The sequence below is a fragment of the Aethalodelphis obliquidens genome, unplaced genomic scaffold (genome assembly GCF_003676395.1).
Source record: "Aethalodelphis obliquidens isolate GAN/ISIS:26980383/991018 unplaced genomic scaffold, ASM367639v1 scaffold41, whole genome shotgun sequence".
Classification (NCBI taxonomy): domain Eukaryota; kingdom Metazoa; phylum Chordata; class Mammalia; order Artiodactyla; family Delphinidae; genus Aethalodelphis; species Aethalodelphis obliquidens.
In genome coordinates, this window is record NW_020837985.1 from 1,982,187 (window position 1) to 2,008,681 (window position 26,495).

At 39.6% G+C, this 26,495-nt stretch overlaps 1 protein-coding gene across 4 annotated transcripts; it reads right to left on the minus strand.

Moving 5' to 3' along the window:
- Window positions 1–236: 236 nt before the first annotated feature.
- On the minus strand, window positions 237–25,629 carry ZHX1 (zinc fingers and homeoboxes 1). Of its 4 annotated transcripts, none has more exons than XR_003438343.1 (5): window positions 25,130–25,629; window positions 17,014–17,130; window positions 4,649–7,498; window positions 4,166–4,257; window positions 237–2,134 (listed from the first exon to the last, which is right to left on the minus strand). XR_003438343.1 is itself a non-coding variant. In XM_027132366.1 (4 exons), the coding sequence occupies exon 3, from the start codon at window positions 7,271–7,273 to the stop codon at window positions 4,652–4,654; it is 2,622 nt and encodes an 873-aa protein (XP_026988167.1). In that variant the 5' UTR covers window positions 7,274–7,498; window positions 17,014–17,130; window positions 25,130–25,629; the 3' UTR covers window positions 237–1,092; window positions 4,649–4,651. The 4 variants fall into 4 exon arrangements, 2 of the variants coding, with proteins under 2 accessions (XP_026988167.1, XP_026988166.1); XR_003438342.1 differs by having other exon boundaries at window positions 4,166–4,262; window positions 25,130–25,628; XM_027132366.1 differs by lacking the exon at window positions 4,166–4,257 and having other exon boundaries at window positions 237–1,092.
- Between the last annotated feature and the right edge of the window lie 866 nt (window positions 25,630–26,495).

Sequence of the window (26,495 nt, forward strand, 5' to 3'; positions counted from 1 at the left end):
AGTTACCAGGGGTTGTAGGGAGGGAGCAATGGAGAGTTATTGCTTAACAGTTACAGAGTTCTGTTTGGGATGATGAAAAGTTTTGGAAATAGTGGATACTGTTGCCCAACACTGTATATATAATTAATGCCATTGAACTGTACACTTAAAAATGGATATAATGGCAACTTTTGTTATATTTTACCATGATTTTTTGAAAATTCAGTTAATAAAATGAAAAAAAAATCACTGAAAACTACTAATCACTGCTAACTTTTATTTTGTATTCAAGGACACAGTTAACCAGGAGAAGAGGGTTCTTTGCTCTGTCAAATAAATATATTTAAAAGCTAGCAAACATCAGAGCAGATTTAAGTGTCAAGTCTTAAGAGACTGGGGAAAAATTACTAATAGTTATTTACAGTTATACAAAGTTAACATATTGCAAGGGAAACATAATATAAATATATTCAAAGGTTTCATTTCCAATACTTGACATTTCAAATTTTGAAAACATTAAAATTATTGTCAAACAAAACTCAGACCACATTAGCAATGATTTAAAAAAGGGAGCAATTTAATCATTATAATACAGAGTGCTTTAAGAAGTTTTTAAACGTGTAAAAGAAAGAACAGTTTAGTGCATTAAATCGTTACTGTCTTTACATTGCTTCTCTTAAAAAAAGTTAACAGTAGTATGAAAAAGCCACCCACAAAGCCAGCTGTTTGAATGAAGAAATAAGCTAAATTGCAGCATTTTGGAATTACTAATAAAGCTATAGTTAAAAAATGAAAAGTTTATAAAAATGAAAGCAGCATGCATAGTCAAGGCTTTTTCATAACATTTTCATTAGATGACAAACATTTAGGTAAAAACAAGAGCTTAATATTTATTATTCATTAAATTAGATAAAATAAACTGGCCAAGCCCACTACATCTGGTCATTCAGAAAAACATTTTAAAATCCAAAGCTAATGAAACTGAACATTTCTTCTATGAAGAAAGCACATTTTGAAAAATGGTCCTGTAGTCACAAAGGAAAGGGTCCTTCTCAACACGAATGAACAGCACCGGTCTTTACAAAGTTTGAGTTAGGAGGAACTTTCAGTCTCCTGAAATGGCAAGAGTTAACAGTGAACACTGCCATGTTCATAAGTGAGAAGCTAAGTTTTACCTCATTCTGATCAGTTCAGAATTTTTTTCTTTATTCATTGAGGTTGTTACACAAAGTAGAATTTCACCAAAAGATAATTCTTGAAAATTCTGATCTGTCACCTGTACAAAATTTCTGATTTCTATACGATTGTAAGAAAACACTAAGTTAATATTTACTACATGGTTCTTTTTCACATTTTTGGTACAATATTTATTTCAGAGTTTCACCCTATCCAAATTCTTATGCCAGTTTCTTTCCCTTCTTCAGTACTGATTATGTTCCGTTTAAGAAAAAGCTAATTCAATTTCTAATGAAAAAAAGTAACAGAGTATTACAAGTAGTAATAGTGGTATCCATGAATGTGTTCAATGAAAGATCCAATCATTAAGCGCCAATGATACCACAAAACCTTCTTGCTCCAATATGTCCACAGCCTGTTTTTCACTTACGCTGTAATTACATAAACCCACGCACAACTCCTTAATCTTAGTGCAGGGCCTGAGAAATGAGACATAGAAATAAATCAGATTTTTCTTTTTCCTGCTTCAAACAAGTTTTACTCTGTAAAATGTTTGGTCACTCAAAGCTATAATCTTAATCATATATCAAAGAATACAGGCAATAAGGCCCATCTTACGAGACATACAGTATTAAGCTGAACAGAATATGAGGACAAGCTCTAGTGGTCATTAAACCCCCTCAGAAAGTCTAAGAATCAGAATGTCTCCATCATATCAGAATAAAAATGCACTTCATTGAAATGTGACTGCTTACAAGTTGTTTTAATTAGTGTCCTGTGTGCGCTGCAGGACTTCTGCCGTCTGCAGCAGTTTAACTTTGACACAACATTGAGTCCCACTGTTTTTGGGTATTGGATCCTATTTTTTGAGATTGTGTATGCCCCCAAACGTTTTCAGTGTCATCAAAGATTGAGCCCATTCACAGTAAACCAGACATCTGGAGTTGAAGAATTGATTCTCCTCCAACGTTTTAGGCAGCTATAAAAGAAAAACATAATAAAAAACTAAAATTTTAAAGATAACCATATTTTAACATTTACCACTTTTAGAAACAAAAACGATTAAAATACATCCTCTGTATTCGCTTATTAATCCTGAGATCACTTGCCATATGTATCTTGTGTAATGCAGATTTTGTGTGCAACTCCAGTGTATATGTTCTGCATATACCAGATTTGCTTATAGACATTTTTTACCTACATGTAATAATTTGTAAAAAAATATTAGTTGGAAGTATATATTTCATTGTATTCATAATAGACTATGAAATCTAAAGACTTTTATATATGGGGCTAGCTTGTGCAAAAGACATATGTGTTTATCACTTTTTTGCAGTAGCTGTTTTGGAAAGGTTTTGGTTACTTTTTTTTTTTTGGTAAATTAAACCGTATCTAAATGAAGAAGTAACTGTTTAGAGGAAATTTATGGTGAATCCTTTTATAAGATGAAAAATTATTTTGTTAAGCCAGTGATAACTTGGTAATTAATGGGTTTTATAATTTTAGACTTTTGCGTATTTTAAAATTAGAGCATGCCAATATAGGTACCGCAAAAGTACATGTATAACATATACGATACAATTTTTAAAAAACCATGCATGGCTTTGTGTGAATTTTCTGACCCTAGTGTCCATTAGCGTATTGATATATAACTTAAGAATTACCCACACAAACTTAAAGTAAGGTCAAACTAAGCTGTACAACAAAGTTCACATTATTTTTAGAATGAGATTACAACTTCCTCCAAAATCACTGCAGAGCTTACTACTACAACAACGACGACAATTCACTGCAGCAACAAATTTGTTGATTCAGTCTTGGCCGAGTGCACATTCTTGTGTTTAGCAACAACAACAAAAAAGCCTGTAAAAAATATTTTCTGCATCTGGGTCAGAAGAAAGCCTGTCCTGAAGATTTCTGACATAAGGAAATGGAGGGCTGCGTTTCAGGATAAAGCCGTACAAGACTGTTTAACTTCTTGTGACTCACAAGGATACATTATGCTCTATAACCTGGAGTGAGATTCATTCTAAAATAGGTGCATTTTTAGTCTCATCTGTTTTTCTGCCTGAAAAAAAAAACTGTTAATGAAAAGAATATCTGGAAAAAAAGAATATCTTGCTTACTGCCAAGCAATAAGAATAGTGCCTGGTACATATTAAGCTCTCTATAAATAATTGTTAAAACAAAATAAATAAAACCAGGGAGGAAGGCATGGGGGAATTAAAGAAATTCTGTGTAGAATAAGAGAGCATAAAAGTAGCAGATGGGGTAGGGATGCAAAAAGCTATGGAAGTAAGTATAATAAATATGCTCACATGATGAGGGTCTAAGCCTCTTTTCCTCCCCTGCTGTTTCAGAACACTGCAGTGATTTCTGACAACAAGGTGCTTTTGGACTGATGGACAGATACAAACACTTCATGACAATTGCACTGTTTTTAAAAAAAGTACAGTCTTATCCTAGAACACTCTAAAACAGAGAGTAGAAAAGAAGCAAACTATGCTACTGAATTCCAAAAGTATTAAGAATTCAAGTTCTAACTCCAAATCAGGTATCTGGATTTGCAACTACAGTGAAATTTTAATTAATCCAATCTATAAAAGAATTAAGAGTTAAGGAACAGGCCAAACCTTTCAAATTTAAAGCATATATACTTGCGCTTTTATGCCTACAGAGAGATATTTTTAACTTAATAATGTGTTTCTGCTGGTAGCAGGTTTGTTTTATATCAAATAAGGAAAAGACATTTTAGGCAATTGAGTTAATTTAATATAAAATCTGTTATTTACCACTGATCCCTAAAACAGAAATAATTTATATCACAGTTTTCAAAGACAGATGCCACCTAAGCAAACATGAATTTATATATTGCTTAAAACAGACCTTTGGCTTTTAATAGAAAAAAATTGAATAATTTTAATACTTAAAGCATTTTAAACTCTAGTTAAAAATCTAATAGTTTGGGGGGCAATACAATGAAGAAAGAAAGAGAGATAGCCATTTTCACCTAGTTTCCTAAAACTGAGCAATCTTCACCCCTGTGGTAAGTCTTTCCTTCGGTATACTTTTCCCCTTCTTTTTAGTTTTCGTTTTTGAATTCTTTCCTTAAACAGGCAAAAAATGAAGCTTTAGTGAAGGAGGGTTGCAAGAGATACATTTTAGTTATCTTTAGTATGTGTGAATCCCCAACCCGCCCACCAGTCTTCCTTCTTCGAGAATGGGTAACTTTCCCTTAAAACAAAGTAAAGAACATTTCACATAAAAAATAATTAAGGCAACATTAAACTCTACATAATAAACATAACCATCACAAGAATCAGACTACACATGATAATCGTATCTCTTGGCTATACTCATGGCACCTAGTCCTCTTATGAGGCATAAGAGAAACTATTTTAGAAAAAATCCGTCAAAAGTGACGATGACAAATACGAGGTGACTGTGCTAAATGTATGTGGTTGGTGAATGCACACGCAGCTTAACAACTTACATTTCAGTCATCTGATTTAGAAAGCTTCCGCTTCACATGTCGTGGGGGTTCCCAAGTGTCACTGTCATCTGTTTCTTCTTCATCCTCTTCCTGATCATCAATAACTTCATCTTCCTCCTCATTTTCCTCAAATAATTCTATACCTAACTCTGATCTTCTCTGTCTTTCAGCAAACCATTCTCTGACCTGCTCGTAGCCCATATGTGATTTGTTAACAAGTTCATCGAGGTCTTGCTCATTAAGAAATTTGTGCTTCAGGTAATAATCCTTAAGTATTGCAGTTCCAGTTTTAAATTTGATGAGGGACGGCCCCCTGTCCCAGTTGTTCATTCTCTTGCTTCCTCTGGGCCGCCCGCGAGGTCTTCCTCTTCCCCTTCCTTTGGGTCTCCCTCTCCCCCTTTTTCTAAGAGAAGACAGACCGTTCATACTGCTTGAATTGGCGCTTTGATAGTAGTAGTACCATTTTAAGTTTCCATTTTTCCAAGCATAACGGGTGTCCCCAAACCAACTAACTATGTCTGTTCTAGCAAGCCCACTTTCTTCAGCCAACTTGTCATACTCTTCTGGCGACGGCCACTGTGTTCGGACAAATGCGCTTTTAAGCATGTGCAACTGCTCGGGTGTTTTTTTACATATTTTGCCCGTACTCCCTGACTTAGGTGCACTAGACTCATCTCCAGGAGAAGTTTCTCCAGTTTCTTCTTTGGAACTACCTGCATTGCTTTCCTCTATTTCTCCTTTCTCTTCCTTTAAAGCTTTTGATTTCTTCTTCTCTGTAAACCAAGCATCAATTTCCCTTCTGGTAAGTTTGGTTTGCGCTCTTAACCTATTTAATTCTTCTTCTGTAAGTACAGAGCTGTTGAGAAAACTTGCCTGTAGGGCACGAAGCTGCTCTGCCGTCTTCTCTTTAAACTTTTGGGGAGTAAAGTCTGGAAAAGGATTCCAGGATTGTTTCTGCTGTGAAGTAACAACAGTTGGGGATTCCGTGGTTTCATCACTGGAGTCTATGATAATAGTGGCGGAGGAATCACTGTTGAGATGTAAGCACTGATTACTCTTTGAATTTCTCTGGTTGTACCTTGTGTCACTAAACCATTTTTTAATCTCTCCTTTTGTCAGCCCTGTGATTTTCATAAGTCTGATAATTTCGGAATCATGGGGAAACTGATTCTTTAGGTAGCTAACTTTTAATTCTGCCAGTTGCTCTTTAGTCTTTTTTGCCCGAACGCCGAACGCATCAGGGTTCGCCACTGCAGTCTCATTTTTTACAAGCTGAGAGGATGGGGCTCCTGCTGCTGCTGGCTTGGTCTCTGCAGTAGGCTGAGTGGCTGGGAGCTGACTTTTCTGTGCGTTTGTTTGATTTGGAACCCCTGCCACTGTCAAGGCTATAGGTGCTGCTACTGGCAAGGTATTCGTGCCAGCCACTTGGGTAAGGACCAGACCTGGCTGGCCAACTATTTGGCATGTCTGTAAGATAGATGGTAAACCATTACTCCCTGTGGAAATGTGGGTGGGGATGACAGTTATGGTCTGAGGTACAGTGTGGACTGTTCCGTTGAATTGTTTTCTTCTCGCCTCCTCTACTTCCTCGGGAGTCCAGCTAACACCATGTTTTAGACGTTGGGCTGAAAACCATATCTTGATCTGTTCCTCCGTATATTTCGCTTGGGCAGAAAGAACAGTAATTTCTGACATTGTTGGATAAGGGAATTTGTTGTAGGTGTTAAGCAAAAGGGGGTTGTTATCCAATGCAGCATTGTAGGTAGGAATGCTATTAACAGGGATGAGGACTTTGGGAATCAAATTGGAATTCTGCTGAGCTGATACAGCAGTGATAACCTGTGCTAACCCAGGAAGAACTGCTGCCGGGGTCACAACTGTGCTGGCAGTACTTGGATGTATTCTGTTTACAATGGAAGTACTTGTATTCGATTCAGAAGCTGAAGAACTTGGATTTTCCACAGTTCCTTCACGGTCTGGTTTGATTTCATTCTCTTTCTCTTCCGGAATGTCCTCAACTGAATTATGATGAACTGTAATCCGTTTGTTCTCCACTTTATTTTTCATCATTTTCATGATAGGAGTTTTACTGATAGATATTCCCGAAGAAGAAACTTCTGTCGATTCAGCTTGCTCTGAATTCTCCTCTTTAACAAAACTACCATCAAAAGTCAGATCATTTATTGTTTGTTCAAAGATTGTCTGGTTATTTCGTTTCACCATAGTCAACTTGAAATTTTCTTCTCCCGGGTGATATTTCAGATTATGCTCGGAAAGTGCATCATACCTTTTGGTAAGAAAATTGCATTCGACACAAACATAGGATGAATTTAGCACTACATTGGGATGTTCTGAATCCACATGAAAAGTAAACATATTTAGATCTGGAGTTTGAAAAGTACAATATTTACATTCATAGCCACCTTCAACTTTTTTATTTTGCTGATTGTCAGAGTCTACGGATTCATGAACTTCTTCATCACTTGAGATACTCTCTGCTCTGGTGTTTTCTACAGGTGTAAGTACAGGAGGATCTTCATCCAAATCTGATATCAGCTCGAGGTCTGGATCCTGTTCACTGGCAAGGACCATGCAGGGTGTTGTGGATTTTCGCCTGCTTGCCATTCTGATGTTATGGGGGAAATCTCAGTGGTGATTAAAAAGCATTGGGGCTTAAAACTGTTCAGTATTCTTCATTTGAAAACAATGGCTTTTGGTTCTTCAAGTCTGTCTTTGTGCTCAACAAGTCTCATTAGCAGCTTTTTCATGGTGCTATCAAGTAAAGAGCTTATGGTTGGCAAATAAAATACTGCTGAACTGCTGAAATTTTTGAAGCACAACTCCAATCACCTACATTAAGATAAATTAAAAAATGTTTTTAAATGAGTGATTATGATCTATTAAGCAAATTACAGTTATATTTCACTTACATGAAGTTGTTGGAGAGCTCAGTTATAAAGATGTAGAATAAGACCAGACCAGGAAAAAAGTCCTCTAAGGGTCAGCCCACGGGCTTGTTTATTTGCATTTTTCAGCTAGCCAGCTATACATTGGAAGGGAAGGGGAAAGAGTCTGCTTCGGCAGGCATACTAATATCAGTGTGAAATGACAATCTGTTAACAGGGGAGGAACTTTAAAACTATAAAAGCAGCCACAGATACTCAAGACTATGACCACTAAGTGTATAAGAAATTCAATCCATCAGTTATGCCCGCTTCTTCCTCCTGGTCTGTCTTATCCCCAAAGCATGCCCAAGTATGGCAAAAGCAACAAAGGCAGAATATAAATGATCAAAGTTTCAGAAACATTATCTTAATCATTCTCCACAATGCTATCAAAATTGGTAAAACATATCTAATCATGTCAGTCTCCTGACTTCAAGCTTATGATGGGTCCCCAGTGCTGAAAGAATGAAGTTCAAACTCCTTAAGCCACATGTAGTTCTCTTCACATCCTGGCTGCAACCTCAATTTCCTACCATCTCCTATTTCTTTATGTTTTAGGCACAGAGCAAAAACGATTGCTATTCTAAGGACTCTCAGTGCAGGCCATTCCTTGTGCCAGGACACTTGTTTGTGCGCTGGGTGTGATGATCTCTCTATAAATCTGCCTGATAGATCACCTTCTCCCCTTAGCTCGGCCCAACCTCCTCCCCGGCTTATTTTCTAGTCTAGAACTTACCATATTGTACCAGAGGAATGTTATACTTCTGTCCCGAAACCTCCAGTTTCCTTATTCATTTTTTCCTTCTTTTTTAAAGTAATAGCTTTTTTGAGACATAGCAAAGCTCCTGAAACTCTGGATGGAGGCAACTTCCTTTGTCTTCAATCTAAGCTCTCCCAGCTGAGCTATCTTGGCTGACTTCTCATACATTTCTATATCTCCTTTTGCATACAGAAGCCTGGAAGTAGAGACTCTAAATGCTTATTAACCTGAACTAGGGAGTTCCCTGGTGGTCTAGTGGTTAGGTTGCAGCGCTTTCACTGTTGTGCCCCGGGGTTCAATCCCTGGTTGGGGAACTAAGATCCACCCCCCCTCAACACACACACACACACAAAACTACTTCCAACCTGAACTAGAATGAATAGGAAAAGAGTCCTGTAAAATTCAAAATGCCCTAAGGGCATCACCATGGAAAAACGTAGCTGAAATTCACAAGAAAGACCTTGAATCATCAAGAAAAAGTGACTTATGTTCATACAAATACATTTTAATACTTTTGCACCCAAAATAGTTAAAATACAATTTTCATGCTAAATCAAAGTTGGCGTGCTTCTAAATTCTAAACCAAATGAAAATGAATACAGTAAGTGGTATCACTTATTTTGTACCACGAATTGGAACTATTTTCATTTACTAGCATAATCCTTGTCCTAGATGAACTGAGGAGAAAAAGTTTATTTCAAAGATTATAGCAAAACTAGGTCTCCATGACTCAGTAAAGGGAGAAACATTTTTAGGAAACAGAGCTGTCCAAAGAGAGAATGTCCTGCCTTTGAAGGTGGTAAGATCCTCCTCACTGGGATTATTCAAATATATACTACATATCCATTTGATGGATCCAAGCAACGGGTGGAAAGTTGGACCAAAAGTCAGACTAAATGTCCTGATTTCCCATATTACAAAATAAAGAGCATCAGCTTAGTAATAATAATGGTATCAACAATCCAAACCCCACTCTCAAAAGTGTTAGTGTTCTTTTTTCTCTATAAAAAATCTTTGGGGATTCCCTGGTGGCGCAGTGGTTGAGAGTTCGCCTGCCGATGCAGGAGACACGGGTTCGATCCCCGGTCCGGGAAGATCCCACATGCCGCGGAGCGTCTGGGCCCGTGAGCCATGGCCGCTGGGCCTGCACGTCCGGAGCCTGTGCTCCGCGGTGGGAGAGGCCACAACGGTGAGAGGCCCGCGTACCGCAAAAAAAAAAAAAAAAAAACAATTTTGATTTCTAAGGGAACATAAAGAAATCACTGAAATTTAAAATGATTTCTTAACTAAATGTTATAAACTAAGATAATACCATCTCTCCTACTCAGTTCAATAAGGAACACCACTGTTTTTATCATTTTTTCCTCATTAGAAACAGGGAATTCCTCAAATAAGACTTTAAGCAGAACAGTAACCAATGAGCAGCACCCACATTTTTAACAGTGAAGGAGAATTGCTGAAAGGCAGGGGAGTAAGCTATTTTGTGACTGTTATTCTCATAGAATCTTAGATTATATTTAGTTAGGGTATATTAACAGCCAGAAGTCAAAGATAGAGGGGTTTTTCTTGAAACTACATTTCCTGAAAATGGTGGTTTTCAAACTTTTTGTTGTAAGCAGGACAGCCCTTTCTTCAAACAAAATTCTATGAGAAGCCTAAGTGCAAAACTGATTAAATAATATAGCCACTGGTCGGAGAAGTATAGAAGCTAAACTACTTCCTGACCCCATCCCACGGACCCCACAATCCCTACTTCCACCTCTGATGGGTTCTGAGATGTGTCTGAAGTCTTTGCCTTAAAAATGTAAATACTGGGGCTTCCCTGGTGGCACAGTGGTTGAGAGTCCGCCTGCCGATGCAGGGGACACGGGTTCGTGCCCTGGTCCGGGAAGATCCCACGTGCTGCGGAGCGGCTGGGCCCGTGAGCCATGGCCGCTGAGCCTGCGCGTCCGGAGCCTGTGCTCCGCAACGGGAGAGGCCACAACAGTGAGGGGCCCGCGTACCGCAAAAAAAAAAAAAAACAAAAACGTAAATACTTTCATCAAAAATCCTCAGTTTGCCAGTGCTAAGTGAAATGTGAAAGCTAAAGTGAATTTAATGTGTACTTTCAGGTTGTTTCACTCTAAAAGGCAAGACTGGAGCGCCCAGGAGTAGAACAGAGTAACCCATACTAATAAAAAGATACAGAAGAGAAACCTGAGGAGCTCAGATCCCTTTATTATTCTGGTTCTCTAGCTCTTGGGTTAAACTTCTTACTTTTTATCCTATCTAGTATAAAAATAGGAACATGCTACGAAATTATTACTTTTATTTCTTTTCCTTATAGTTCACTAGCTCAGGATGGTCAGTTTGTAAGAACTGAAACAGATATAAAATTTTAAAACCTTAATTATTTTTTGCTAAAGTCATGAAAATTACAAAATATTCATGTATTATTATCTAATGATATATACACACAATTGTGCTTTTTCCTTTGAAAACACTGGTCTTTGAAAGGAATTTGAAAATTTTAAATTATAAATTAAATTTATTTAAATTAAATATTTTAACTTAAATGTATAATTTGAAAATTATAATTAAATTTAAATAAGCTACTTAAAAGAAAGGCTTAAGGGCTACCCTGGTGGCGCAGTGGTTGAGAGTCCGCCTGCCGATGCAGGGGACACGGGTTTGTGCCTCGGTCTGGGAAGATCCCACATGCCGCGGGGCAGCTGGGCTCGTAAGCCATGGCCACTGAGCCTGCGCGTCCAGAGCCTGTGCTCCGCAACGGGAGAGGCCACAACAGTGAGAGGCCCGCGTACCGCAAAAAAAAAAAAAAAGAAAGGCTTAAAAAAAAATCTTCAGTAATGCAAAAGACTAAAAATCTGATTATTTTGAGTAGCCTAGGTTGCCTCAACCTGGATTACTTCTATACTCAACTACATAGACCTGAGAAATACTCTTTCCTCTTCACTTCTAAAACTGTTTGCTCACATTTTGCTAACAAAACCAGAGTCAATATACTATTTAACATATTTCCAAAGGGAGACTAAGAGTTTCCAAAAGAGCCTCAAGATTTGGTCCAATGGCTCAATTCTATTATTATGATATAACCTAAAAATAAATCAAAGCACAAACAAGGGCATCCTCGTGGTCCTTATTATAAAGTCATGTTCTGGGGGGTAAGCAGGGACCTCAGCACAACCGTCCCTTTTTTTTTTTTCTATTTTACCAGTACGCGGGCCTCTCACTGCTGTGGCCTCTCCCGTTGTGGAGCACAGGCTCCGGACGCGCAGGCTCAGCGGCCATGGCTCACGGGCCCAGCCGCTCCGCGGCATGTGGGATCTTCCCGGACCGGGGCACGAACCCGTGTCCCCTGCATCGGCAGGCGGACTCTCAACCACTGCGCCACCAGGGAAGCCCAATCGTCCCATTTTTTTATGGAAGAAGAAACCCAGGCCCAGGGGGATAAGTTCACAGAGGCTTTGTGGTGTAGGGTAAAACCACAGGTTTTAGAGTCTCCTCTGTCACTTAGTAGTTAGGTGACTGGAAAAGTTACCCAATATCAACTTCATGTCAACCTCAGTTTTCTCACCTATAAAACCAAAATTTCAGTTCAACAAATCCACTGAACAACTATTTGTTGAAGGTCAACCACGTGCCAGGCACTGTGTTGGGCACTTGGATTACAGCAGTGACCAGGACAGATCATCTCCGGTCTGCCAGATTCTAGCAGTTGAGCAAGGAAAACAGGCAGTAAACAATTACTTAGACTAACTATGATCAACGCAATGAGAGAGGAAGTATCGGGAACTATATAAGCACACTACAGGAGGCTTCTAGAAAAGAAGCAGAGAAGGCTGCCCTGGAGAAAATAAGAATACTGGTATCCTACCTCAGAGGCTGATCAAATAAAAATGCTTCACACACTCTGATATACAGCAGGTGCCTAACTAATGCTTTTTCCCCCAGTCCCTGAAAAATTCTTTTCGGAATAAATAAATACCATTTATTTACTATTATTCTCTTTCTATCTCTCAAGCAACATAATCAGCTGACAAGTTGATAATAATAATCATAATCAGCACACAAGTTGAACGAAAAAGCAAAAGCGGTTAAAAATACAGAATAAGAATTTCCATGGTGTGGTTTCAATTCATCTCCTTTCATCATTACAGTGCAGTGGAGCTGAAACAGGAAAACTGCCATATAGAAATTTCTATTAGCTGACAGGCATCTCATCCTCCCTTTGAAAGTCAACTCAAAAAAGCTTAAAATCAATTTGCAGAAGCTTGCACTATTTACCTATAAAAGAGGGTTAGAGTTTAGTTGCACAACTGAGGAGATAGGTGGCTTTGCAGTTAAAACATAATTAAAGTGAAGTCTGCCAATAAAAGAAAAAATCATGCTCTAAATGCATCCAGCACTGTAAATATAATTATATTTGAATGCTATTTTCAGTTACTCTTTCAGTAGAGAAATACGTTAAAAAAATAAATGATCAAATCCATTACACTGCCATTAAAAATGATATTCAGGGCTTCCCTGGTGGCGCAGTGGTTGAGAGTCCGCCTGCCGATGCAGAGGACATGGGTTCGTGCCCCGGTCCGGGAAGATCCCACGTGCCGCGGAGTGGCTGGGCCCGTGAGCCATGGCCACTGGGCCTGCGCGTCCAGAGCCTGTGCTCCGCAACAGGAGAGGCCACAGCAGGGAGAGGCCCGCGTACCGCAAAAAAAAAAAAAAAAGATATTCAAAAAAGTAATTAAGGAATATGGTAAAGTATCCATTTACTGTTAAATTTTTAAAAATCAGAACAAAATTTGTATATTGATTATAAAATAACTATGGGAAAATATGTATGCATGTGGACAAAGACTAGATGAGAACATAAAAAATGAAATTTTCACATGAGATTATGGGTGAAATTTTTTTATGTGTGGTATTTACAAGTTTTCTTTAATATTGTTATGATATTGCTTTACTGTAAATACAACAAACAATAGTTTCAAGGCCTTAAAACTGCAAACAGACTAAAATATTTCTATGGTCATTTGTCTCAAGCTGGAAACAAAGTTTACTTTCTATTTTTAAAGCAAAAACATGTGCTACATAAAGGTTTTTTCAGGAGGAAGAAGAATCTGAGTGTGTACAGCATTCAGGGGTATTCCAGACGTCTTTGGGGACTGCTGCCCCATGGTAGAGAAGTCAGACTGGTTCTAAGAGCCCGCAAGACCACACATAATCTCCAGGGTGTAGATATAGGCCAAGCCAATTTCCATGGTTCTATCTGCGCACTGGTTCTTCTCCGGAGGGTAGGATGCTCCTTAATCAATTCATGATTCTTAACTCATGAAAATAATTACATGAAATTTTCTCTGCAGAAAAGCATTTAGTGAAAGCAAAATTTATTTCATCACAGAATAAAAATCTGGAGCAGTTCTAAGAGTAGTTCTTCTTACATGGCTCTCCACTATATTCTCAGGGCCAAACAGCGCCTATTAAGACTCCAATAATATTTGCTGGGGAAAAAACAAGCTTTAAAATATATGTGTATTGTGTATTATAACCTACATTCTACTTCATTAAGCACTCATTTATAGAGGAGCTATAAAGAACAGCTGTGCTCGCTTTACAGTACTTTCACTGGTAAAATCCTTACTAATAAAATTACCTTAGTCCCTAGAATACGAAAACATGCTCAAATATAAAACACTCTATTTATTAAAACACAGCAATGGATATTCAACAAATATTTACCAATATCTATAATTCTACCATAACAAATCAGTTTTATGTGTGAATAGTGTATATCTAAATTTGTAGACTATATAAAAATGAAACAAGGATGATAAATTCATTCAAAGAATTAGTCCTGCAGTAGAATTCAGAAGAAAAGGCACAGTTCTTATAAAGATAGCAAATGCAAATTTGAACTTAGAATCATTATTTCTCTATAAGAGAAAACTATATTTTAATGATATTCTATATTTTTAAAGAGATTTAAAAACAGGTTCTCAATGTAATACACTATAAAAAGTTAGTGAATTGTTTCAAATTCTATGCTTAGTGCTAAAAAAAAGTTTAAAAAATTTTATAACTAAGTAGGTCCATAGCTACACTGAATTTCCAAGCCTCTATTTTTCTGACTGTCTTGTACTTTAAATTAAATGATTAACAGTTTATTGGCCTAGTTAGCCACAAAGCCATGTTATTTTGGTAAGATTTTATGCGAATAAAAACAAACTTTGTTTTTAGGCCAATTCTGGGTCAAATAAGAACATTTAGAAGATAACTATGATTTTTAAGTACTGTGTTAGTTTTGACCAAGTACCAACTAAGTAAAACTGTTCTTAGGACAACTAAAATATACAAACTAAGAATCCTTTGAAATGTGTATTTATACCTATCCTGAGAACTCTTAGGACTCTGTATTCTATTTAGTTTCACTTCTCCCTCTCTGAGTCAGAGTTCTGTTTAGCCAGCTGAAAATACTTATTTTTACATGTTTGTATTCAAACTAAAAGTTACAAATCCACCAAAATCACAGAATGCCTGAAATAACAGTAGGAACAAAGAATAATGGACTCAAATTAAAACAAATGCTATCTACCATGTTTTTTCAAAAAAAAAGTGTCCAAGAGGATACTTTTTTTAATTACAAAATTTTTCTTTGGTCTTTACAAACTTGAGGCATTTTTCAAAGCTAAAATATAAAAATATTTAGAAACAAGAGTCAAGTTCTCAAAAAAAAATTAAATGAGCGATTTGTCAACCCAAATTTGTACCCACAACAAACGTTTGTAAAAATTACTGTAACCTAGAATTATTACCTAAGAGATAAGTCTCAAGAAAATTGCCAAAATGGTCTCAAAATAATAAAAATTCAAGTATCAAGGTGAATACAGACGGGAGTGAATGTGATCCAAGTAACAGCATCTAAGAAACTGTGGCCAAAGATTATCTAATTTCAGAAGATCCCTTTGCTAATGCTAATTAAGGCTTAAAGGGTTAGAAACTCTATCCTCTCTGTTTTTTTTTCTACCCGAGAAAGCCAACTTTAACGCTGCTAAAGATTAAAAGAAGAATCTAAGCTAGACAGATTTCTCCTGGTAAGCTCTGACCCCAGATTTGAGGAGTGAAATGTCTTTTTGAATGGTCTCTAGGACACTAACATCCTGGTGTTCTACCTTCTGCTGGCATGTAGGTCGGTATGTAACATAATGAGAGTGATATACAAACTAGCCCTATAATGAAATCTCCTGTCTTTATTATTCAAGTTTGTGAATATGATCCAAAAGTAATTTTCGGCTGAAAATAATTTTCCCCTACTTTTCTCAAGGAAGCGTATTAAGTCTTTCACAGACAATCTAACACAAGAATGCTATTCTTGATTCTAAGTGAGATTATCATTGAAAGGCTAAAAAGCCATTCATCTGTCCATTATCTTCCCCATTTATAAAATAAAGTAACTGTTAACTATTTCACTCAGGATATAATCATTCAATTTTTAAAAATACTTTGAAGGGGGCTTCCCTGGTGGCGCAGTGGTTAAGAATCCGCCTGCCAATGCAGGGGACACGGGTTCAAGCCCTGGTCCAGGAAGATCCCACATGCCGCAGAGCAACTAAGCCTGTGCGCAACAACTACTGAGCCTGCGCTCTAGAGCCCACAAGCCACAACTACTGAGCCTGCGTGCTACAACTACTGAAGCCCGCGCGCCTACAGCCTGTGCTCTGCAACAAGAGAAGCCCCCGCAATGAGAAGCCCACGCAGAGCAACGAAGAGTAGCCCCCGCTCGCCGCAACTAGAGAAAGCCCACGCGGAGCAACCGAGACCCAACACAGCCAAAAGTAAATAAATAAAATTAATTAATTAATTTAAAAAATACTTTGAAGGATAACAGTAATTAGTATTGGTAATGTCAACTTGTAAGAACACAAAAAATGAAAGTGAACCACCAAATTAATGGTTATGGAATCTTTCCTAGTACTTTCTGGAATCATATACAATAACAATTGGACTAAATAAATATTTCCAACAGTATAGTATGTAATCTAATGCTTCTTATAAAAGCCAAGTTATATCAGGTAAATAAAATATAATAAGTAATTAAGTAAAAATATATTCAAATATTTAAATAGTGGTATGCCTAACCTAAATCAAAGTATTTAATTATTAGTATCTTAAATTTTATAATTGTAATTATTCTTAGAGGACTGTATGCTGAAAACATATTTTCAGAAGTTGTTCTTGTAAGTCTTGAAGCATTTTTCTGGATATAGGCAAAAGAACAGTAAAATTTCTAGATCAATTTCCCCACAGAAAAGGTCTCTACCCTCATGACCTTCATTTGTCTGTTTCACCACTATTACCACAGCACCTGGTACAGTGCCTGATACACAGTGGATGTCAGCAAATGTATTGAATAGATTGAAAACTCAATTCTAAATATACCACATAGATTTATTATGAAGTGTGATGCTGTTTCCTTTGAAATTAAAGCAGACAATACTTCTATATTTTTCAAGTTCGAAAGTACATTTCTTGAAAAAGGGTTAAGAATATATCTGCTGCTTTTTTAAGAAAAGCTTTTAAAACTTTAGCCAAATATAGTATCACTATATTAAGTGAGCACATTCAGTATCTGAGTTTTTACCATACCAAAACGATGAAACACATACTTGCCATAGCTTCCTTCGCATTCTGTTCTTTGACACAGAAGGGTGTCCCCTCAAATTAGGAGATGTTTAGCTCAGGCCATCATTACCAACAGGTCCAAAGTACCTATCTGCCATCTCCTACAAAAAAAGTAATATCGCTTTATTATTCTAGATACGATTCAGTCTTATTCGGAAACTTTAAGCTTACGCTTTGGCTTTTTAAAAATAAATGTAATTTTTAAAAAATTTCATTTCCTCACAGAACTTTTAAAAGAATCATCGAAATGCCAAACTCAATCTTAGTAAGAAATTCAAAACTGAAAACTACATTTCAAAATATCTTTATATTTTATAAAACAACCAAGTCACTATTGTACTATTTTCAATAAAAGTTTTCAAAAGGTGAATATATGCAGTCTATAATATGAAAGCTGAGATGAAGAAATTGGGGATTGTAAAAAATTAGTACACAAAAGTTACGATAGACAACTTAGTTAAACTAAGAGTTGGGAGGAGGTGTGTGTTTGTATGTTTACATGTAAGCCTAGTGATATTTGTACCCTAATCTACTACATATTAATTGGAATGAAGTGGATCATTAATGCTGGGGACATGCCAATACTACTTAAATAAATTAGTGGTATTCTACCCCTAAACATATGGTATATCTAATAGAATGACTGGTGGTTATTTCATTTTTGCAAGAAAGCTACTACTGAATGGTTTTTCAATCAGTGCATTGTGAAGCATTAGATGGCACAAAATCAAGCAAACTGAAAATTCTCTGAAAACTCAGATTTGTGTCTAAAAATGTTGTGGTATATTATTCACAGTTGTTAAACCAGTCAGGAAAATTAAGTAAAAACTATAATTGTTTGTCTTATTAAATAAAAGTAAATAATGCTTTTGAAGGGTTGAAGCATTTTTATAATTGTTCTTTAAGCAGAGAAACTCTGAAAACCATAGTGAATGAATATTAAGGAAGATGATTTCCCTCAGTACCTTATCCTTTGATTCCTGCTATTACTACATACAACTTTTATGAAGAAGTTTGTTAAAACTTGGCTGGGAACTTCCCTGGTGGCGCAGTGGTTAAGAATCCACCTGCCAATGCGGGGGACACGGACTCGATACCTGGTCCAGCAGGATCCCACATACTGTGGAGCAACTAAGCCCGTGCGCCACAACTACTGAGCCTGCACTCTAGAGCCCGCGAGCCACAACTACTGAGCCCACGTGCTGCAACTACCGAAACCCGTGCACCTAGAGCCTGTGCTCCACAACAAGAGAAGTCACCGCAATGAGAAGCCCGCGCACCACAACAAAGAGTAGCCCCAGCTTGCCGCAACTAGAGAAAGGCCGCACACAGCAACGAAGACCTAACGCAGCCAAAAGTTAAAAAAAAAAGAAAAAAAACTTGGCTGGGCTTGGACTCTACTTGGGAGTGGGGGTTGGTGAAAAAAGAACAATCTCACTGTATTACTATGGTAAGATTATTTATATCAGAAATTTGTGAGTTCTATGAAACACCCCTTAAAACGTGTCATATATTAGTGACTCATCTTGAAGCTAAGGTCAGAGAAACTATGTGCATGTTGGGATGGGTGTTGGGGTGCATGTTGATTAATGTCTACCTGCTAGAGCCAGCCTATTCTAGCATTGCTTATGAAGAGCCCACTTAAATCGAGAAATCATGTAAATATACCAGTTCTTTAGTAAAATACTTGTAGGGTAAGTTAAAGCTTAGGCTGAATAATTACACTATTTTCATGAAAAGCAAAAGAGCATTTTCTTGGTAGACCCAGTGGAGCATCCTGTTCTGTCTGCAGCCTGGGATTCTACAATTTCATTTCCTGGTATCTCCTTGTTTGGACACTCCTTAGCCATCCATCTACAAGATGTGGACTAGCAGAGAGTATAGGAAACAGCTGTCAAAGCGGGGAGGTTATTTTCCAAAATGAATTATTAATATTATAGGAAATTGGTAACCTATTTGAATCAATTCTTAAATCACACAGTAATTGCAAGATGTTTTACTGAACCAGAGTCTCTGAGAAGAGCTGCCAAGACATGCAAAGGCACAAGGCAACTAGAGGAGCAACAAATGAGTTCCTCAGCATTTCTGGATGAAAAGCATACTTGCCTGATGTTAGTTCAGGTCCTGATACTGGGAGTACTTTAGGACACCTCTCAAATTCAAAGTATCATTTTAAAATTTAGGAATAGAGTGAACTTAGAAAATTACATAAGTCATCTCAACCATATACATTATGTAATAAAACAGATCAGTTATTTTGGCAGTAGAGGACGGACTGGAAATAAAGATGAAGAATTTGGGTTTTGGAACCAGAGTGCATGGGTTCAAGTCCCAGCTCTGTCACTTACTAGCTGTGTGGTCCCGGATAAGCCACTTAGCCTGATTGTGCCATAGCCCCGTCATCTGTAAAATGGGGCTAATGATAGTACCTATTTAATAGGGTTGCTGTAAGTATTGAAAGAAATAACACATGTAAAGTGCTTGGACTATTTCCTGGCCCATGGTAAGTCTGCAATTAGATTTTTCTGACTCTTATTTAAGGTATTAACTAAGTTATACAACAAAGAAAGTCTTTGTTTAAATTTTGCTAAATGTTGAGAACTAGCATAGTGTTCTGGGTCAGTTATACTTCAAAAAACAAACAAACTCATAGAAAAAGAGATGAGATTTGTGGTTACTGAGGCAGGATACAGGACTGGGGGGTGGGGGAATTGGATGAAGGTGGTCAAAAGGTACAAACTTGCAGTTATAAGATAAATAAGTACTAAGGATGTACTGTACAGCACGATAAATATAATTAACACTGTTCTATGTTATATACGAAAGTTGTCAAAAGACTAAATCCTAGGAGTTCTTATCACACACACATACAATTTGCTAAATGTTGAAACATTATAAAATATTTTAAAAGTCCACAAAACAATCCATTTTATTTTCCATTTCATACCTCTGAGCATATTAAGCGATGATAGAATAGGCTGGCTTTAGCAGGTAGACATTAATCAATCATAATTTATACCCCCCACCCCAACATGCACAGTTTCTCTGACCTTAGCTTCAAGATAAATCACTAATATATGACACGTTTTAAGGGGTGTTTCATAGAACTCACAAACTTCTGATATAAATCTTATCATAGTAATACAGTGAGTGTTCTTTTTTTCCAACCCCCACTCCCAAGTAGAGTCTAAGCCCAGCCAAGTTTTTTTAATTATTATTTTATTTATTTATTTATTTATTTATTTTGGCTGCATTGGGTCTTCGTTGCTGTGCGTGGGCTCTTCTCCAGTTGCGGAGAGTGGGGGCTACTCTTCGTTGCGGTGTGAGGGCTTCTCATTGCGGTGGCTTCTCTTGTTGTGAGGCACAGGCTCTAGGTCCGCGGGCTTCAGTAGCTGTGGCTCGCGGGCTTAGCTGCTCCACGGCATGTGGGATCTTCCCGGACCAGGGCTCGAACCAGTGTCCCCTGCATTGGCAGGCAGATTCTTAACCACTGCGCCACCAGAGAAGCCCCCAGACAAATTTTAACAAACTTCTTTTTCATAATATCGGAAGGTAAAAGGGAATAAACTTAGTAAAGAAGAAAAACATAATTATGAGTGAAGTGCTTAGAAATATCAGAATATTCCTATGTCCCTTCATTCCTCACAACAATCAAAAAAAGAGAAAGACCTTTAGGAAGGGGAAAAAGGGAGTCAGAAGTCCTAAGGGAAATATTAAATCACTAAAATTTAATGACAAAGTTATTTTATTTTAAATGATAAATATGTATATGATATGTCTACCACTTTAATGGTTTAATTTTTTACATAAGCTTTGATAAAATGATTTTTAAAAAATCTAAATTTAAAACTGAAAACAAAAATCCTGTATAAAAAGTGGTTTACTCAGTTTTTACTCCCTTGAAAAAACGTCACTCTTAAACTGCTCATATATACTTGTTTTCCAAAGCATATCATCATATTTGTTCAGACCAAAGGTACATAAGACCATCTTTATACCTTTCAAATACATTATGGGATACTGATTATATAAACTGAAAAGATTAAGTACCCTTTAAGACCAAAACCTGGCAACCTACATAAATATTTACTTTAAAAATTTACTGTATAGGTCTTCACTGGTGGCGCAGTGGTTGAGAGTCCGCCTGCCGATGCAGGGGACACGGATTCGTGCCCCGGTCCGGGAATATCCCACATGCCGTGGAACGGCTGGGCCCGTGAGCCATGGCCGCTGAGCCTGCGCGTCCGGAGCCTGTGCTCCGCAACGGGAGAGGCCACAACAGTGAGAGGCCCGCGTACCAAAAAAAAAAAAAAAAAAAAATTAAATGTATAGGGCTTCACTGGTGGCACAGTGGTTAAGAATCCACCTGCCAATGCAGGGGACATGGGTTCGAGCCCTGGTCCGGGAAGATCCTACATGCCGCAGAGCAACTAAGCCCGTGTGCCACAACTACTGAGCCTGCGCTCTAGAGCCCACGAGCCACAACTACTGAAGCCCGTGTGCCACAACTGCTGAAGCCTGCGCGCCTGGAGCCTGTACTCCGCAACAAGAGAAGCCACCGCAATGAGAAGCCCTCAGCAACTAGAGAAAGCCTGCACACAGCCATGGAAGACCCAACGCAGCCAATAAATAAATAAATAAATAAATCTATATTAAAAAAAATTAACTGTATAAAACACAGATCTCCAAAATGTAAATGCAAATGTATATCCTGATTAGTAATTTAATCAGCAGCTGAGTCATGCAAATCTGGTTACTCACGGACTACAACTATTAATATATCAGAGCAACAGTATACAATCATATTAGGGAAACACTGGATATTATTCAAAGGCTAGTGCCATAGTTTTTTTTCCCTTCAAATAAATGTAATTTAAATTACTTTTGAAATTACATAGGATGACTTAAGAGGATTTTAAGTTAGAAAAAATTTAGACATAAAAGTGAATGTGCTATACTGGCTATTACCACAAACAGTGCAATAGATATTTCTGGACACCTCCCTGAATTGACTGAATATGATATTAGATTAAAAACTAGCTTAGGCACTGAAATTTCAAAACTGTTAATATTCAAATAAATAGAGCCTTTTTTTTTTTTTTTTTTTTGCGGTACGCGGGCCTCTCACTGTTGTGGCCTCTCCCGTTGCGGAGCACAGGCTCCGGACGCGCAGGCTCAGCGGCCATGGCTCACGGGCCCAGCCGCTCCGCGGCATGTGAGATCTTCCCGGACCAAGGCACGAACTCGCGTCCCCTGTATCGTCAGGCAGACTCTCAACCACTGCGCCACCAGGGAAGCCCTAAATAGAGTCTTTTGAGCCCAAATCCACAATGCTGCAACGTACATAAAAAGGTTATTTCCTCAGCTACGCTTGTAATCATTTTAGTAATTTTAAGAGTACTTCCATTTAAGTAAGTCCCAAATATCACATTTTTGTGCCTATTTACCATTACAAGAAGGAAAATGTATAGTATATCATAACATCACCTTTCAGTCTCAATGTGAAATATAATAACAAAAGGGAGAAAATCTCCAAAACAGGTGAGGTGAGCCACCTCACCTATGCTATCAAGTTCATAAATAAAATAATTGTAAAACTTTTTTTCACATTTATTGAAAAAAAGAACTTATAACACAAGTATCATTAAAGGTGAAATAATTGCTGCATCATTCGTGAACTGTCCTCCAATCCAGTGAAATAATCAGCTCACTATAAGGGAGAGACATCTACTAATGAGCGCTCACCAGCGCAGGCACATTTATGTTTTCAGCCTTAGCATATTTTCAAACCATCTGGCAGCAATGCCCTTCTGGTTCATCCAGCCTAATCTGGTCAGAATTGAATATAAAACTAGACCTACGTGCACTTTGGGGAAACCAAAGAACAGCACACATGAATAACAATGTTCCAAACATGCAGCTCTAAACTAGTTTATACTTGAAATGTGTTTTTAAAAACATTTCTATTGAAGACGTTAAAGCTGTTTTAAAAAATACTAGAATGGTTCAAGAAATCTATATGAATCAGAGCTGTCATCAGTTACCCAAGTCTTCCTTTAATTCTTTTTTTTTTCATTTTAATCCTGATCACTAAATAAAGCATTTGAAGAGATTCTTCTACAAAAAGAGTCCTTGATAAATGAAATGCTATCAATTCTATATTGAAAGGACCCAAGGTTTGACAACTTATTTTGCACAAAATTAGTCTGCTTAGCCCTAAAATGCTTAGAGTAAGAAGGGAAAAACTAAGAGGAAAAAATATTCATGAAAGCCCTTTTTCTTTTATATCCTGTTACAGCATTATTGTTTTTGGCAGCACTCACATTTCTTTTGCTTAAAATCAAGAGTCAGAATTTCTACTTAAGAAATTTTTTTTAAAAATCTATGAGATATGCTAGGGTCAGTATCTTTGTTAACACCAAATCCTGTTCATCCTCACCACTGGCATAAAAACAAACGACTTTTTCAGGATGATTTTTCAGAAGCAAGGATAATTCACGTAGCACCATATAACACAAGTTAAAGCTTTCAGACAAAGACTGAGAAACAGTGACCAATACCGACAAATCTTAAGGTGCACTCATGTAGGTTATACACAAACATATACTCCAACCCAACAAATAGTCACTATTCCTGGGATAAAGCTGCTTCTTCCTCCCTAACTGGGAACTACTCTATTTCCCAATCCTGTGATTTTCCCTTTTTTGCTATCCTCTCACTCTCCAAGAGAATTGCTTCTTCGTTTCAAGTTACATGCAATCCCAACCTAAACACATTACAAATTCTCTATCAGTTAGTTTTCCTGACATTTTTTTCTCCCCACAAAGATTAGCCTCTTCTCATGTTTTTCTTTAGAGCTGGGGTGAGATGACAGAAAAGCCCTGTGGAATTCCCGCTCTGCCCAATCTCTTCCCCATATGCCTCCTCTATCCATCCCCTCTCCCGCTTCCTAATTCTCCTACCCGAGTCTCTCACTGAAACCTGCCAGAGAGCTGGATCCTGCGCTAACATAAGCTAAGGATATCCAACGGAACCTTTTTCTTCTCTTTATTTTATTTTTTTCTTTCTTTCTTGTATTTTTTTTTTAATTTATCTTTTTTGTTTTCCTTCTTCTTCTCCAGGGTTTTGCTTTTCCCTTAGTGTTACCCACAGAGAGGTGGGGAGAGACGTATTGAAACAAAGAATTTCAAGTCCTGTTTCCTAGAACTTTGGTGTAAATACGCAGGAAAAGAGCATCCGCCAGGGCTCTTCTTTGCTGCCATTAGACCCCCTTCCTCTCACAGCTCCTTCCTAGCCCTTCATTCCCTGCAAAGACCGGGAGGTTGTTCCCTTCAGGCCCTAAGGCTTGGAGCGGTCCATGGTCAGCCTCCCTCTCTCCCTCCTGAAAGGGACGGATAACATTTACATTCTCTCTAATCAACTTCTCCCTAAGTCCCAGGGCTCCCTCAAAAGCTAATATAGTTCTTAAGGACTCAGCTCTGAGTCTTGCCCCGAAATGGGTGCCCAGCCTTACCCGAAGTGAGGTACAGCCCTTCCCCGAAGGATCTCTCCGGGCTCCAACCCCAATACCAGTGCGCTCAGCTCCAGCAAGAGAATCTCTCCTGACTCTCAGGGAGACTAAGTCCCCACGAGGCCACACGCCCCTGCAGGGCAGGGCTCCCGACCTCCCCCAGGACCCTCAACATTGCTAGGGTGTTCCATCACTGCGGCGCCTGCCCCCCTTCTAGGGAGACCCAGTCCTCACTTCCTTCAACAATCCCAAGTTGCTCAGCCCTCTCGTAGGCAGGAGGGCTGAAATTTCCCCTTACAGAGCCCACCCCAGCTCCTTCCGCGGCCGCAGAGACCCCGAGAGCGCAAAGGAGGCTCAGGGTCTGTCCCCTGGCGGCGATCCCGGCCCAGAAAGGCCGGGTCCCTGCCACTTGGACGCCCCGCGCCCATCCGCCTGGCCACCCGCCGCGCCGAGCGCGCCTAGCTCTCCGGGGTCTCTGCCCCGGGGCCGCCCTCCCCCGTCCGGCCCGCCGCGGACTCTGCGCCGCCGGTCCCCACCCGTAGCCCCGGACGCCCTGGGCCGCTGGTCGCGGAGCCCGCTCGCGCAGCTACCTGCAGGGGCCGCCGTGCCTCTCAGAGCCCCGCCGCCGCCATCTTGCATTTCAAACCGGCTGCACTCTTCAGGGAGTCAACTTTGACCTGTGAACCCTACACCCGGAACCGCTCGGCGGGTCGGCTCACGGCTTCGGAAGCTCTGCGAACTCCGCGGAGCGTAGGGAGTCGGGGGTGGGGGTGCGAGGCGAGGCGCGCGCCCCAGCAGCCGACCGGGGGCGGGAGCGGGGGTAGGGGAAGAGCCGGCCCAGGCGACGCCCTCCCACGTGCGCGCGCGCGCGCGCCCTCCGCGCGCCCCCACCCCGCTCCGTGCCTGGCTCTCCACTCCCGGACCCTCCTGCTTCCCTGGGGTCCGACCCGGCCCTCTGCAGGCCTCTGCCTCACGGCGGGAGGTAGGGAACCGTCCCGCCCCTCTGTCAACAGAAGCCCCGCCCAGGTCTACGGAAGCCCCGCCTTATGTCAACAGAAGCCCCGCCTTCTCCAGGTCTCGAAGTGGCCCCGCCCCTTGCCGGTGATAGCTCCGCCCGCTACTGGCAGAAGCCTGGTCTTCACTCAGGTCAATGCAGAAGGCACCCGGCCCTCAGTTAGTTGTGGCCCTGCCCTTTGAGCGCTCCGCTTTTCTAATGTCACCAACAGATCGTGAGAAACGCCCCTTGTCATCATAAGCCCCATTTGGCGGCAGTACGATCCAAGCCCCGCCCCTTTAGGCGGGAGACCGCCCCCACTGTCAACAGAAGCCCCGCCTTCCTGAGACCCTTCTCGATTCTACCCCGAAGCCCCACCTCCTGTCAACTGCCGTCCCGCCTCCTCTCGCCTCCTACTCCACCAAAAGCAGCCGCTCCACTCGCGGACAGCAAAAGTTCGGTTCAACTTCACTTCGAACCGCGGTGCAAGACGGAGCCGCCCTCTGCTCCCCGAAAATCTTCCTTTTCCCCCTTACGAGTCACTCTTCTGGAGGGTTTTCTCTTCAAGCTGTGTTCTTCAAATCCAGATGGCGTCAATGTGAACCAGCCCCGCAGAGGCCAGCGGAGGACCCAGGCTTTGGGGAAAATGGCCCCTTCCCACCTCTCTCCTTCCCTCTGCAGCCCCCACCCCCATCATTTTTAAAATGGAAAAAAGTACAGACCAAAGCAAAAAGAAAACGTCTCACCCTTCAAGCTACTCTGCATAGATTCACGGGCCAGGACGTGTGAGAACTCTCTGGTGCCCTGATGTTCATTCCCAGCCCCCATCCCAGTCACGGACCCTCTGTGCTTTGACAACAGCGCTCCACTGAGCCACTTGAATCCTAAAACATGGAGTTGCTTAAAGTGAAAGCCTGATGGTTGAAATCAATGTACACAAGCTTCCTTTTACTTGCATGTTT

What these genes read in the sequence shown, in the direction of transcription:
- ZHX1 (XM_027132366.1), bottom strand. Translation starts at nt 7,273, where the DNA reads ATGGCAAGCAGGCGAAAATCCACAACACCCTGCATGGTCCTTGCCAGT.